General features: G+C 43.6%; 1 protein-coding gene across 1 annotated transcript in view; it reads left to right on the top strand.

Annotated features, from left to right (window-relative positions):
• The first annotated feature begins 776 nt into the window (after positions 1-776).
• The window catches only part of LOC142300970 (V-type proton ATPase subunit S1-like protein), a 91,445-nt gene continuing 76,707 nt past the window's right edge, over positions 777-15,514 (top strand). The window contains exon 1 of the mRNA XM_075341994.1: positions 777-932. Within this exon, the coding sequence (XP_075198109.1) occupies positions 841-932 (92 nt within the window). The 5' untranslated portion in view covers positions 777-840. The remainder of the gene's footprint in view (positions 933-15,514) is intronic.

Raw genomic sequence — 15,514 nt, 5'->3', positions numbered from 1 at the left:
GGACTGATGAGGTTCCATGACGACAGAAGGAGCTAGAGGCAGAGGGAGGAGATAGAGGCAAAAAGAGGAGCTATAGGCAGAGCTTTGCACCTTCTTCATAGAATCGCATCAGCGCCAGCTGCCATCTGCTATTTTAGTAATGGGAACGTCTTCACTGAATACAGATTTTACCTCAGAGTTGAGAATTTTGATAATGACTGATCAATTCTACGCTTTAAGGTATATTAACAGATTTTTTTCAGGAATTTCTGGAACTGAAATGTCCTATACATCTGAATGAGTTGTTCCTGCAGCATGTGCATAATTTTCAGACGAATAAAGGATGTAATCCTCTCCATGGCTCTAAATATGTGGTTGGAGTACGGTGATGTAATCCTGTCATGTGCTTTATACATCTTGGGAAAAAAAGGAATAGGAAATCATAACATGAATGTAAATTCAGAATTTCCAATTCGTTAACAGTTCGCTGACAATACGTTTTCTCATGTAGAGCGACATTGGCGTCTGCCATGTATAATAATACGTCTCTGATTTCTATCACATGTACAACATTTTTGCTGCACTGATTGCGTTTCAGCACATACATACGTTTCTTCTTTTGCAGTAAAGTTGGTAAAACCAATTAAAGATGTCTGTGATGATAATAGCTTAGAGACGTGTGACATCAAAGTGCTAAATAAATGCAGGCGAGCTGCGAGCACTAATGAGGATGAGAACTTCTGGCTTCTGTTGCCTCCTATTGGCGAAACTGCTGTCACATGTGATTGGAAGGTCATTTCTTTCATTCTGCTACGCCAGATTAACAAATGTGCATGATCTGACAAGATCTGCTGCTTCTCAATGGAAAAGAATAGGTTCTGCTTCATTGTAGCTATTATTGGTGTGGGAATTGTGCGCTCCAAGGACTGGGTCTCTGCAGGGCTGGAGAACAGGTGAGCACAAAGCTTCATTTCATGATAGCTATTTATTACATTATAATTAATCAATCTAGAGGTAATGGAGCATGGAACTACCATCGGGATTTCTATCAGTGCCATACCATAGTAGAACAGAATATGTCATTTAACTGTTTATTTCACGCATCGAAGAAACTCACTCAGTTAGAACAATGCAGCAACTTTGCCCGCAGTCCTATGTAAAACCGTAGGAACGAATATCCCGGATAGCCGTGCGAGATTACAATCCCAGCACTGCTATATTAACAAAGAACGCTCAGTTACGTCAGTAAAAATGTAGGACTATTTGTATATCTCAGGATATCAGTTAGCTGAAATATCCCTCTGTCGTGTACGTTATGGTGAATGCGATCTTCCAGATTATGGGGTTTCTATCCCTGTTCTTTGTGGATGTGGTTGTCACGATGCCGGATGCTTTCTTCTACTCTGTATTATTCTACAAACCTATGTGAAACCGTCATTGAGATGAACACTCAAAATTGCACTGAAAAGTGCTCTTCTACGAGCGGTGATCTTACCAACAAAAGTATAATATATACATACACAAATATAATTTACTGCACATGTACACAGGTCAACATATCCTAGAGGTTGGCACTGCCGAGAATCCAATCTGTGGATGTAGGGCAGACTGGACATGTGGAGATTTGTTTAATCTTGTATTAAGACGACTTTGGGTCAATAACGGATAAAAGCAACAATATGTTTCCCGCTGTATATCCAGCGCATTTTAATTAGCGGGCGTTTAAACCTGCTTACTAGACATGAGAGAGGCAGAATGGATGACGGCTCCTGTATCAGACCTACATTCATCTCTAGGGAATGCTATGTCTGACGTCATGTAATCTCCCGAGCACACATGATATAGCTTAGCACAATGTTTATATTCTAATATTCATAACTGGATTAATTTATTTGCTTTCTACTTACACAATATTAGGATTTTTATTATTAACAAACTTAATTTAAGTGTAATTGATTCAAGTTGGTCTTAGGTTGAGATGAGCGGACCTGAACTTTAAAGGGATTGTCCACTACTTTTGCATTGATGGCCTATTCTTAGGATAGGTAATCAATGTCTGATCGGCTGGTGTCTGACACCCTGCACCCCCACCGATAAGCTGATCTCGCTCCTGGTGGTTGCAGCAGGCAGACGGAAATGCTTAGTTTCAGAGCTGCTTCATCTTCTGATAGCGGGCGGCTACTACACATCTGCCTCCTACTGATATTAATAGGAGGCAGATGTACAGTACCCAGTTACAGCCACTACCCGAAGACTGAGCAGTGCCAGAACTGAGCATTTCTGGCTGCCTACTGCTGCCGCTGTCGAAAACGAGAACAGCTGATCGGCGGGAGTGCGGGCTGTCGGACCCCGGCCGATCAGACATTAATGACCTATCCTAAGGATAGGCCATCAATGTAAAAGTATTAGACAACCCCTTTAAGGTTCGGTGTTAATACCGAAGACAAACTTTACAAGAAAAGACAGTGTTCGAAGTTCGGGTGCTTTACATATTCTAACCACTGTGCACAGGTACGCTCAATGCTTAGTCCAGTGTGAGCTGCTTGCATTCTCTGAATGGCTCTCACTGGAGGTAAATTCAGCATTATCAGATGTAGTATGTTGGAAAAAAATTTGAAAAACCCCGCACTCATTCCCCTGGATGTGATCGATTTATTGCTGGCTGTTTGTGGGCAGAGAACCGAACTGCCCCTTACTGAAGTTCCAATGCAGGTCAGGTCAAGTCCAGGTCCAGAACCCGCCGAACCTGAACTTCCACGGGGGCGCTGATCTCTATTCACAGGTAAAAATCACACACACACCCACACACCCACACACACACCACACACACACACACACACACACACACACACACACACACACACACACACACACACACACACACACACACACACACTAGGACACAGTCACCCAAACGTATATAGGTCTGTCTCCTCAAAAGATAATGAGAAGTATAAGGCAAACTGCATTTACATGCCTGATCTCTATATTTGTTAGGGTAAATAAACCACCACTGAAGGTGTCTGTAAGTTTTGAGCGCACCTAATTTGATAGTTTTGCTCAATCCAGGGGAGAAATTTAATTTCCATAAATCAAATTTTGAAAGGGGGATATGAAAAAAAAGAAACACTCTTTACTTCTCTCTCCTTGATCTTTTCTGTAACTGTCCTGCCGCAGTTGTTCTTTTTGTCTCCATTCTAGTCCTTTAGCCAAAGAAGGGTCTTCGGTTCAGTGGGCCTAACAACATCAGGTTAGGTGGGATGCACACTAGTGACATGACATGGGGAACAACTCATGCCCCTGACATATGCTGAATCCCAGGTGACGGCGTGGGCCTAGTCCTGTCCAAAAGTAGCCAGGGACCAAGGTTTAAAACTGAAATACTTATTGGAGGACAGTCAAAGGGAATAGGGAGTATAACATTTTCTTTTTTAAACCCTCTCTGGCTCTTTTAAATCCAGAAAAATTACAGCCAGCCTCCTACTAATTTTCTAAGTTTGTGCAAAATCAATTAGAAAAAAAAAGGAATAGGAATTGTTTGTAAAATTCGAAGCAGATTCGATTTGCCTTGAATTGTATCTCATTTATAGCATCTGAAAGTAACTTTCTCCTCCTCCTCCTCCCACATTTCTGGCTTCAAACATAAAGATAAAAATTTTAATGTTATGGTGAAGAATCAACAAGTGGATCACAATTGTGAAGTTGAACGAAATGTATTGCTTATTTTAAACTTTTTTAAAAAGCAAAAAACTAAAAATATTGGGGCGTGCAAAATTATTCGACCCCTTTACTTTCAGTGCAGCAAATTCACTCCAGAAGTTCATTGAGGATCTCTGAATGATCCAATGTTGTCCTAAATGACTGATGATGATAAATATAATCCACCTGTGTCTAATCAAGTCTCCGTATAAATGTACCTGCTCTGTGATAGTCTCAGTGTTCTGTTTAAAGCACAGAGAGCATCATGAAGACCAAGGAACACAACAGGCAGGTCCGTGATACTGTTGTGAAGACGTTTAAAGCTGGATTTGTTTACAAAAAGATTTCCAAAACGTTAAACATATCAAGTAGCACTGTGCAAGCGATCATATTGAAATGGAAGGAGTATCATACCACTGCAAATCTACCAAGACCCGGCCGTCCCTCAAAACTTTCATCTCAGACAAGGAGAAGACTGATCAGAGATGCAGCCAAGAGGCCCATAATCACTCTGGATGAACTGCAGAGATCTACAGCTGAGGTGGGAGAGTCTGTCCATAGGACAACAATCAGTCGTACACTGCACAAATCTGGCCTTTATGGAAGAGTGGCAAGAAGAAAGCCATTTCTCAAAGATATCCATAAAAAGTGTGGTTTAAAGTTTGCCACAAGCCACCTGAGAGGCACACCAAACATGTGGAAGAAGGTGCTTTGTAGATCTGAAAATAAGGAGCGCTGATAGTGTAACACCAAAGTGATCAGTGGGGTATACCTGGAAAATATACACTCACCTGGATCAGTTGTGACAGTCACAACCACTAGTGCGCATGAGATAATGGCGTCTGCTGCAGCCCCACGTGGATGAGCATACAAGATAAGGCAGAAAAGGGGTTAATGCTGCGCATCAGCCAAATGAAGACGTATAATGTTGATGAAGATGAGTATTCTTTTATTTCATAGGTCTACGCGTTTCAAGGTGACAACCTCTTCCTCAGGACCAATGCATCAACAACAACTTGTTGTTGATGCATTGGTCCTGAGGAAGAGGTTGTCACCTTGAAACGCGTAGACCTATGAAATAAAAGAATACTCATCTTCATCAACATTATACGTCTTCATTTGGCTGATGCGCAGCATTAACCCCTTTTCTGCCTTATCTTGTAGGAAGAAGGTGCTTTGGGCAGATGAAACCAAAATCGAACTTTTTGGGCACAATGCCAAACGATATGTTTGGCATAAAAGCAACACAGCTCTTCACCCTGATGGCAGCATCATGGTTTGGGCCTACTTTTCTTCAGCAGGGACAGTGAAGATGGTTAAAATTGATGGGAAGATGGATGGAGCCAAATACAGGACCATTCTTGAAGAAAACCTTTTGGAGTATGCTAAAGACCTGAGACTGGGACGGAGATTTGTCTTCCAACAAGACAATGATCCAAAACATAAAGCAAAATCTACAATGGAATGGCTCACAAATAAACGTCACCAGTGTTAGAATGGCCAAGTCAAAGTCCAGACCTGAATCTAATCGAAAATCTGTGGAAAGAGCTGAAAACTGCTGTTCACAAACGCTCTCCATCCAACTTCACTCAGCTCAAGCTGTTTGCAAAGGAAGAATGGGCAAGAATTTCAGTCTCTCGATGTGTAAAACTGCTAGAGACATACCCCAAGCGACTTGCAGCTGTAATCGCAGCAAAAGGTGGCACTACAAAGTATTAACTTAAAGGGGACGAATAATATTGCACAACCCACTTTTCAGTTTATTTTTTAAAAAAGTTTAAAATAAGCAATACATTTCGATCAACTTCATAATTGTGTCCCACTTATTGTTGATTCTTCACCATAAAATGAACATTTTTATCTATATGTTTGAAGCCTGAAATGTGGGAAAGGGTTGAAAAAAAATCAAGGGAGCCGAATGCTTTCGCAAGGCACTGTGTATATTGCACAAAAAAATAAAGGGAACACTTAAACAACACAATGGTATTTTAGTGCTCCCTTTATTTGTTTGAGCAGTATGTATGTATATATATATATATATATATATATATATATATACACACACACTACTGTTATGCCGATATTCGCTCACATTGTGTTCGATATTACATTTTTGCATCAGCCCAGGTCTTGACAAAAGTATGGAAGTAATTGCTTTTATCTGCTTCTCCACCATGAAAAATAGGTACCAGGATCTAGAAGGTTCTTTTTTCCAGTCTAGACGATAGGAGATCTGCAGACTGTTTAGAAAGGGCCAAGTTCTTGACTAAATGATTTAATTTGAGCTGTGAAAAGTTTCTAACCAATCTATTGGCACCAAAATCTTCCACCAAAGGTCACACAAAGGGGTCAAAGTCTGGTGCAAAAAAAAGCCTACAGTGTAAGGCTATGTGCGCACGTTGCGTACTAGCCCTGCAGATATTTCTGCAGCGATCTGAAGAGCACATGTGCGCTTTAGATCGCTGCAGAAATGTCCGTAGTGAGCGCCGATTCCATGCGCTCTGCCTGCAGCTCCTGCCATAGACAGAGCAGGAGCTGCCGGCAAAGCGCAGGAAAGAAGTGACATGTCACTTCTTTTTGCGCAGCGCTTCGGCAGTAGCCGAAGCGCTGCGCTCTGAGACGCCACGTGCGCACGGCCCCTGCACAATCTCCATAGACTGTGCAGGGGACGCAGGACGCATGCAGTTACGCTGCGCTGCAAAGCGCAGCGTAACTGCATGAATTTACGCAACGTGCGCACATAGCCTAAGTGTTTGTGAAAAAACTGTACATGATGGAATTTGTTTGATATTTTTACTTAGTTCAGCGAAAGTCTATAAAATTCACTTCTTACTTTTCAAACAGTTTTACCCTGGCAGACCTGCAATCAATCATTTTTCTCCTCTATTTTACCTAGATTGCCATAATGACTTGTTCAATCCAGTACTAGAAATGAGCGTATCCTTGGAAGTTCAGGTTCTGTGTGTTCAGCGGGACTTTAGATAAAGTTCATTTTGGACCCGAACTTGACCTGAACCCCAATGGAAGTCACTGATTAGTCATGTCACGCTATTGTTACCCCAAGTGCGTGCCGTTTAAACACTGTAAGCGGCTCGCACTGTGCTGAGTACCGAGCGTGAGTGGTGATCATACATAAAGCACCGTTTTTTTTTGTAAAGTCTCTGTTTGGTACAAACCTGAACTTTGGGTTCCCTCATGTCTATCCACTACTTCCCTTTGTAGAATGTAACATACAGACATCCTTATTCTCCACAAACAACTCATCCTGCAAAATAACAAGCCCTCTGATGGCTATGTTGATGCAAAAATTGAAAAGTTATGACTCTGGGAAGATGGGCAGAAGAAAAAGAAAGTGCAAGCACATGGTGGGAAAGGGCTTTGCATCATCCTGTGTAAAAGGATCTCTAACAAGCATCGATTGACTTGTTATATTGTTGATTAGCGATGAGGTTTAACCCCAACTTTGTACAGACCCATAATGTTTCATACTGGATTAGGATTACGTTACATAGTTACATAGTTACTTAGGTTGAAAAAAGACCTAGGGCCATCTAGTTCAACCGTCCTCCACCAGTTCTACATCTGGTCACTAAGTCATTTATAACCAACAATGTTGTGTGTACTGAGGAAATCATCAAGCCCTTTTTTAAAAGCTGTTATAGTATCTGCCATTACTACCTCTTGTGGTAGGGCATTCCACAGTCTGACTGCTCTAACTGTAAAGAACCCTTTCCTCTTTAGCTGTCGGAATCGCTTTTCTTCCACTCGCACCGAGTGCCCCCTGGTCCTTAGTATTGTCTTTGGAAGAAATAAGTCATGTGCCAGTCCTTTATATTGACCACATATGTATTTATACAAATAAATGAGATCTCCTCTGAGACGTCTTTTTTCTAAGCTAAACATATCTAACTTTTTCAACCTCTCATCATATGGGAGGCCTTCCATTCCCTGTAGTAATTTAGTTACCCGCCTTTGAACTGACTCTAACTTCTGAATGTCCTTTTTAAAATGTGGAGCCCACAACTGGATCCCATATTCCAAATGTGGCCTTACAAGTGATTTATAGAGGACTAACAATACGTTGTGATCACAGGATCTAATCTCTCTTTTTATACACCCTAAAATCTTGTTTGCTTTAGCAGCTGCTGCTTGACATTGCGTACTGTTGCTCAGCTTATTTGTAATGAGAATACCCAAGTCCTTCTCCTGTTCTCTAGTCCCAAGTTTACTTCCATTTAATGTATACACAGCTATAGGATTACTTTGTCCTAGGTGCATTACTTTACATTTATCAACATTAAAACTCATTTGCCAAGTATCTGCCCATTCTGACATCTTATCCAGATCTTTTTGTAATATTGTGCTATCAAGGTTAATTTTTAATATCCTACATAGTTTGGTGTCATCAGCAAAGACTGAGGGGCACTTTGCACACTACGACATCGCAAGGCGATGCTTGCGATGCCAAGCGCGATAGTCCCCCCCCCCCCCGTCGCAGCTGCGATATCATGGTGATAGCTGGCGTAGCGAACATTATCGCTACGCCAGCTTCACATGCACTCACCTGCCCTGCGACGTCGCTCTGTCCGGCAACCCGCCTCCTTATTAAGGGGGTGGGTCGTGCGGCGTCATAGCGACATCACACGGCGGGCGGCCAATAGAAGTGGAGGGGCGGAGATGAGCGGGACGTAAACATCCCGCCCACCTCCTTCCTTCCGCATAGCCGGTGGACGCAGGTAGGAGATGTTCCTCGCTCCTGCGGCTTCACATACAGCGATGTGTGATGCCGCTGGAACTAGGAACAACATCTTAACATCGGTCATTTCCAAATTATGGAAATGACTGATGCTACACCGATGATACGATTACGACGATTTTGTGCTCGTTAATCGTATCAAAAAGGCTTTACACACTACGATATCGCCAGTGACGCCGGATGTGCATCACTTTCAATTTGACCCCACCGACATCGCAACTGCGATGTCGTAGTGTGCAAAGTGCCTGACACTTTACTATCAATCCCATCCACAAGGTCATTAATAAAGAGATTAAAAAGAATCGGTCCTAGCACAGATCCCTGCGGCACCCCACTGCTGACTATAGCCCATTTAGAGAATGTACCATTTATGGCTACTCATAGTTTCCTATCTTCTATGTGTAGGAATGAGATTTACTGTATTTTTCGGACTATAAGACGCACCGGACCATAAGACGCACCCTTTTTTTAGAGTAAGAAAATAGGAAAATAAAATTTTAAGCAAAAAATGTGGTCATGACACACTGTTATGGGGCGAGGATCTGCTGCTGACATTGTTATGGGGGTAATGTCCCCAATTTCTCTACTAAGGTATCCCATCCTGGTAATGATCTTCCTGCCTTGTATATGATCCCCATCCTTGTATATATTTGTCACTCATCTTTGTATGTGCCCACATCCAGGTACCGTATATGCCACATCCTGATATGTGTCCCCATCCTGCTATATACCCCCATCCTGATTTATGGACCGTTTCCTGTGGCACACAAAAAATAAACGTTTATACTCACCTTTCCTCACTCCACGCAGTATTTCTCGTCTTCCTGTCTGTGCCAGCAGCAGCGCCGTTGACCTGTGTGGAGTCGTGCGCATAGCAATGACGTCATCGCTGTGCGCACCGCTCTCAACACCAGGGATAATCACGCGGGCCGGCTGTTAATTATGCGCGCAGCCCTCGCCTGAGATGATGGTTGTCGGGATGCAGTGCATATGAAAAGTGCATATGAAAAGAGATAATGAGCGGGCCCACATGGTCACTGTAGGCACTGCTACAGCCTGCTCATGCCGTCGATGACCCGCTCCACCACCACCACACCTCCCTTCACCGCAGCCGCAAAATTTGGCAGTACATCCAACCGGCCTCACCACTGCATGCCATGTGTAACCACACCGGCCTAGGCTCTCAACATCCAGCATCTTCACCACCAAGATCATCTGAGACCAGCCACCTGGACAGCTACTGCAAGTAATCGGTGCGTAACCAAAGAATTTCTGCACAAACTGTCCGGAACTGCCTCAGTGAAGCTCATCTGCTGCTTGGCATTGGGGTCTCCACCTTACTGCTGATTATCATTATAACCGGCTTGAGTGGGCAAATGCTCACACTCAATGGCATCTAGCATGCTGGAGAGATGTTTGCTTCACTGACTTCACTCCTAATTTTCACTGTACAGGGCATATGAGCGGTTTGCTTTTGAATCGAGTGGCCCATGATGGTGTTGGGGTTATGGTATGGGCAGGCATCTGTTATGAACAGTGAACACAGGTGCATTTTATTGATGCCATTTTGAATGCATAGAGATACCATGATGAGATCCTGAGGCCCATTGTTGTGTCATTCATCCACGACCATCAGCTCATGTTGCAGCATGATAACGCACGGCCCTATGTTACAAGGATCTGTATACAATTCCTGGAAGCTGAAAACATCCCAATTCTTGCATGGCCAGCATAATCACATGACATGTCACCCATTGAGCATATTTGGGATGCTCTGTAGTAGCGTATAAGACAGCATCATCAAATTCCTGCAAATATCCAGTAACTTCGGACAGCCATTGAAGAGTACTGGAGTAACATTCTACAGGCCACAATGAACACCCTGATCAACTCTATGTGAAGGAGATGTGTTGCATTGTGGGAGGCAACTGGTGGTCACACCAGATAGTGACTAATTTTCTGACCGCCCCCCAGACTCACCCAATACTGAAAAACTACACATTTTAGAGTGACCTTTTATTGTGGCCAGCCTAAAGGCCGCTTTACACGCTATAACATCGCTCAAGCGATGTCGTTGCGTGTGACACCTATGAGTGATTTTACATCGTCGCAAAAACGTTCAAAATCGCTCATCGGTGACATGCCCCCATTCCCAATTATCGTTGCTGCTGCTTGTACGATGTTGTTCGTCGTTCCTGCGGCAGCACACATCGCTGTGTGTGACACCGCAGGAGCGACGAACATCTCCTTACCTGCCTCCACCGGCAATGAGGAAGGAAGGAGGTGGGCGGGATGTTATGTCCCGCTCATCACTGACCCTCCGCTTCTATTGGGCGGTTGCTTAGTGACACCGCTGTGACGCCGAACAAACCGCCCCTTAGAAAGGAGGCAGTTCGCCGGTCACAGCGACTTCGCTAGGCAGGTAAGTAGTGTGACGGGTCCGAGCGATTTTGTGCACCACAGGCAGCAATTTGCCCGTGTCGCACAAACGATGGGGGCGAGTACGCACGCTAGCGATATCGGTAATGCTATCGCAGCGTGTAAAGCGGCCTTTAGGCACACCTGTTCAATTATCATGCTGTCTAATCACATTCTTGATAATCCATACACCTCACAGGTGTGGCATTTCTCTGCAAAGGAGAAGTGCTCCCTAACACTATTTCAGACAAACCTGTGAATATGTGAGAGAAAAAGGGCTTTTGTGTACAAAATTAGTCTTAGATCTTTAAAGAGAATTAGTCATCGGGATCAGGCATGATCAACTAAAGCTCTGGGCATAAAGGTGCTGTTCTGCTGATTTAAAAGGTACCTTCACTGCAGAAATCCGCAGCCTGGTTTTTCTTTTAGCACTGTTATAAATTTTAAAGCAATGTGCTGTTTGTGCATTGGAGTGGGACTGTGGGTAGGGTCTTCATCTCTGCCATGGCCGCCCAGGTGTAATTATCTAAATTCTGCCCCAGTGCTATGTCATGAGTGGCACTTGCACAGATTGTTCTGGTTGCATGCACACACTAACCTCCCAGCAGGCATCAGGAAAATGGCACCATGGTGGTGAATGCGCAGATTGAGATCTTAGCTTAATGACAATCCTAGATCTCAATTTGCGCATGCGCTGCTTGGGCGCCATTTTACTGAAACCTGCTGGGAGTTTAATATGTGCATGCGCTGACAAAGGCACCATTTCACTGAAGCCTGCAATCAGAGCAATCCACGCAAGCGCTGCCTAAGGCCCCCTTCACACGTCAGTGAAAAACACTGACGTTCTTCACTGACGTTCTTCACTGACGTGTAAAACATGCACATGTCCCTCCATGTCCCGTGATTCACGGCACACGTGGGTTGTCCATGTGCAATCCGTGATCTGTGATCCATGATTGCAAATGGACAATACTCACTTGCCTTCGCTCCTGCTGTCCATGGTGCTGAACTCCTCGGCCCTGCAGCGTCCGCCCACCGCTCTCTGCAGCTACTTCCGAGTCGGCTGTTCCTGCTTTCATGAATATTTATGAGCCGGGCAGGAGCTGCAGAGAGCAGAGGCTGCACAGCGAATCGCTGGAAAGGTGAGGGGAAAATGTTTATTATTTTATATGTCAGTGTTTTTCTGGTACGTGTTTCACAGATCACACACGGATCACACCATAGGAAAAAAAAAGGTTTCCAGCACCAGGAATAAGTTAAAAATCCTTTTTTATTGAAAATAAGGTAATAAAAATCCAGCAGATACCATAATAGATGTCAGAAAGATGGCAGAACAATGCGTTTCGACGCTTCAGGTCTTAGTCATGTTCTCATAGTGTGGTCCGTGGGTCATCAGTGATGCCAGAAAAAAACTGACTTGTCTCCGTGCAGAATCACGGATACGCGTGTACGCTGCACGGAGACACGTTCAGTGAAAAATCACTGATGTGTAAGCAGACCCATTGATTATAATGGGTCTGCGTATGTCAGTGATTCTGGTACGTATAAAAAAAGCACATACGTACCAGAATCACTGACGTGTGAAGGGGGCCTAAGGCTGTGGTGGGCACTGGCATGGAATTTTAAACAGCATGAAGATACTTACACCAAAGGCAGCTGAGGGGCTGTGGCAAAGATGTAGACCCTACCAACAGTCCTGCCAGACAGTCCCGCCCTGATGGACGAACAGCTCATTGCACCAAAATGTTTAACAGTGATTAAAGAATAACCAGGCAGCGGACTTCTACACTGAAGCTACCGATTAAATCAGCAGATCAGCGCCTTTATGCCCAGTCCTTTAGTTTGTGTTGCTTGATCCTGATGATAGGTTCTCTTAAAGTTCAGTTCATGAAAAATGGGAAAGAAAACAAAAGTGTTGCATATATATTTTTGTTTGGTGTATTATGTAGATTAGGAACATGATATTATAACAATTACATTTTGTCTTTCGTAAGGGGTAACCTGCTTAGTGGATAACACAGCCTAATGAGCTGGACGTGGTACTTATAGGCACTAATACGCCTTCCTAACCAGATCCTGCTTAGTGATTAGTGTAATCGGCATAAAGCCCACTATTTCTCAGCTAATACAAATTGTAGTTGCACCTTCTGCTGTGAGGCTCAAGATTGACAAAATGAAGTGTTATTACTATGTTATGTCTATATTTATGTTTTACACTTCGAGTGCAGGACTGTCTCCATGTTTAGTGCTAATCTGCAACCATATCGACATGCTGAAGATTTCCTTACAGTTAAGGCTCCTGTACACAGCATGGAGTCCTGTGTGTGGATTTATACCATATGGATGGAGATATTCTCATGAAGAAGTGACTTCACACATCCTATTTTAAGTGAGGCTTTGTTATTTTCACACTTCAGAAATAGATCACAGAAAAAGCAGCTTTCCTTCCTCTCCTCCATTCTAATCTGGAATTTATTCAATTTCTGTTTTTATAAAAAAAAGTACTTTTTTATTAATATTTTATTTTCATGTTATTTTAAATTGTTATATTATTATAATGTTTATTACAAGTGTTAATGGATTGTATTATCGTGTAGCGTATATTAAGAGAGATTGCAGCATCACTATCTTCTCTCGGGTACTGTTTTAGCACATACAGTATACCTATACATGTAATTCTTGTATATTTCTGTCACGGTATGACTATCGGGATGCCGCCAGGGACAAGGGAATCCCTGGCAAGCGCTGCAACACACAGGTTACATGATACAATGCTGGGTCCTGGCGCGAATGAGAGTGGAGCTGGAAGACCTCCTGCATTCCTTACCATTTCTATATGTATTCTTTCACCCCATAGCCGATCACATGCCTAAACCCACACTTGCTCTAAATTCACCATGGCGAATGAGAAGGCCGGCGAGAGCGCTAGTCCCACCACTATAATAATACAACACTAAGGGAAGGTAAATGGACAGGGGGATATAGACAAAAAGGATATACGACAAACTGTTGCAGCCCAACCCCAAACTACAGGTGACACAGCTCGAATAGCAGAATTTTCAGCCATCACTAGAGCCTTCCTCTCTCAGAATAGAGGTAATCTATTGCCGGCATCAAGTGATAGATCATGTGGCTATTTAAAGAGGAGGGGAGTGGACTCAAACTGTCTGAGATCAACTAGTTAGGAGAGAGCGGCAACGAAAAAGACATTAACCCTTGCTGCGCCAACAGGAAGCAAATACCTCACAAGTATATGTGAAGCTCGGATCACATAACCGTCACAAATCTGTCAACTGCGAGAGACAACCATGACAATTTTCATCTTGTATATTTATTGTATATCCGCAGGCCATGTCATAAATGTATAGTAGATGTGGATCCCACCAATGTGCGCTGCTGTCAGTGGTAAGGTGGTGGGATTTCCAATTAATTTAAATAAGAATTTCAATCACCTCTCCACTGAAAGCAAAGCACAGTGCAGTCCATTCTCTGGAATGCTGAAAGTCCTAAAGATTGGAACCTGCATTTACTATACATAAAATAAAAAAATAAAATAAATCTTTATTTTTATATAGCGCTAACATATTCCGCAGCGCTTTACATATATCAGGAACACTGTTCCCATTGGGGCTCACAATCTAAACATTTATGCCATACCCTGTGTATATGCAAAAAATAAAAGATATAGGAATACCCAGTGCTTTGTTGCGGCGGTACGTGCCGGTACGGTGTACCGGAAAATCTGAAGAGCGCTGAGGGACAGCACCTCTGGCTCTGTCCACATGGCTAATTTGTAAACTATACAAATTAGCCATGTGTGGAGCGGAGGCACAAGCAGAGCAGCTACTAGAGCTGCAGGACCTGCGATGATGTCATGTACATGTGACTCGGGTGGGTGGAGCCATGGAGTTTTGCCCAGCGGGAAAGAAGCTGGAGAAGATGGAAGAGTGCAGGGTATGTGAGAGAGGGGTGCAGAGGGCGGCAGGCTGTGCAGGGGGAAGAAGGATGCAGGGGGGATAGAGTGAGATCAGGGGTAGGGAGAATTGAAAGACGAGGGGGGTGGAGGATGGAGAGATCAGGGGGATGGAGAATGGAGGGAACAGGGTTCATTGAGTTTTGTTTCGTCAAACTTGTCTTAGATGGATAAAATAACGCACTATTTCTCGGTCGGTGCGCGCAAAAGACCCCGAACAGATGTGGAGCTGTATGGGGACTGCCGTTTTCCGCTGCCCAGTGCCTCAACAGGTAGACCGTGCACAGGATCTCCCGGCCGCCCGACAGCACCCTTTCCCCGCTCCTCGATCTCGGCCGCCGGTTGACAGACCCCCCTTCCGCCTCAGTCTCGGCACCCCCCCCGCTCCTTGCCTCAGAGATGCATACCGGCAAATATTTTTTTTACAAAAAAAGCGCTGGGAATACCCCTTTAAAAGCTCGTATTTACAGTGAAGATTAGTGGTTTGTCCTAAAGAAGAAGTGTGATACTTTGAAACTCATTGATAAACCGCATTTAATTCTAATCTTCATGAGTTTCTGAGTTCATTTGTCAGCAGTCTCTTCATCCAGGCAGTGGAGGAATGAACCCTTACGGTTCAATCCTTAGATTGATTAATCTTTTCACTGTTCTATAATTTTTTCTCATTCTGGTATTTAAATAAATTCTGC

The sequence above is a fragment of the Anomaloglossus baeobatrachus genome, chromosome 1 (genome assembly GCF_048569485.1).
Source record: "Anomaloglossus baeobatrachus isolate aAnoBae1 chromosome 1, aAnoBae1.hap1, whole genome shotgun sequence".
Taxonomy (NCBI): Eukaryota; Metazoa; Chordata; class Amphibia; order Anura; family Aromobatidae; genus Anomaloglossus; species Anomaloglossus baeobatrachus.
Note: the sequence above shows the minus strand (reverse complement) of the source record. Positions and strands in the feature narration are given on the sequence as shown.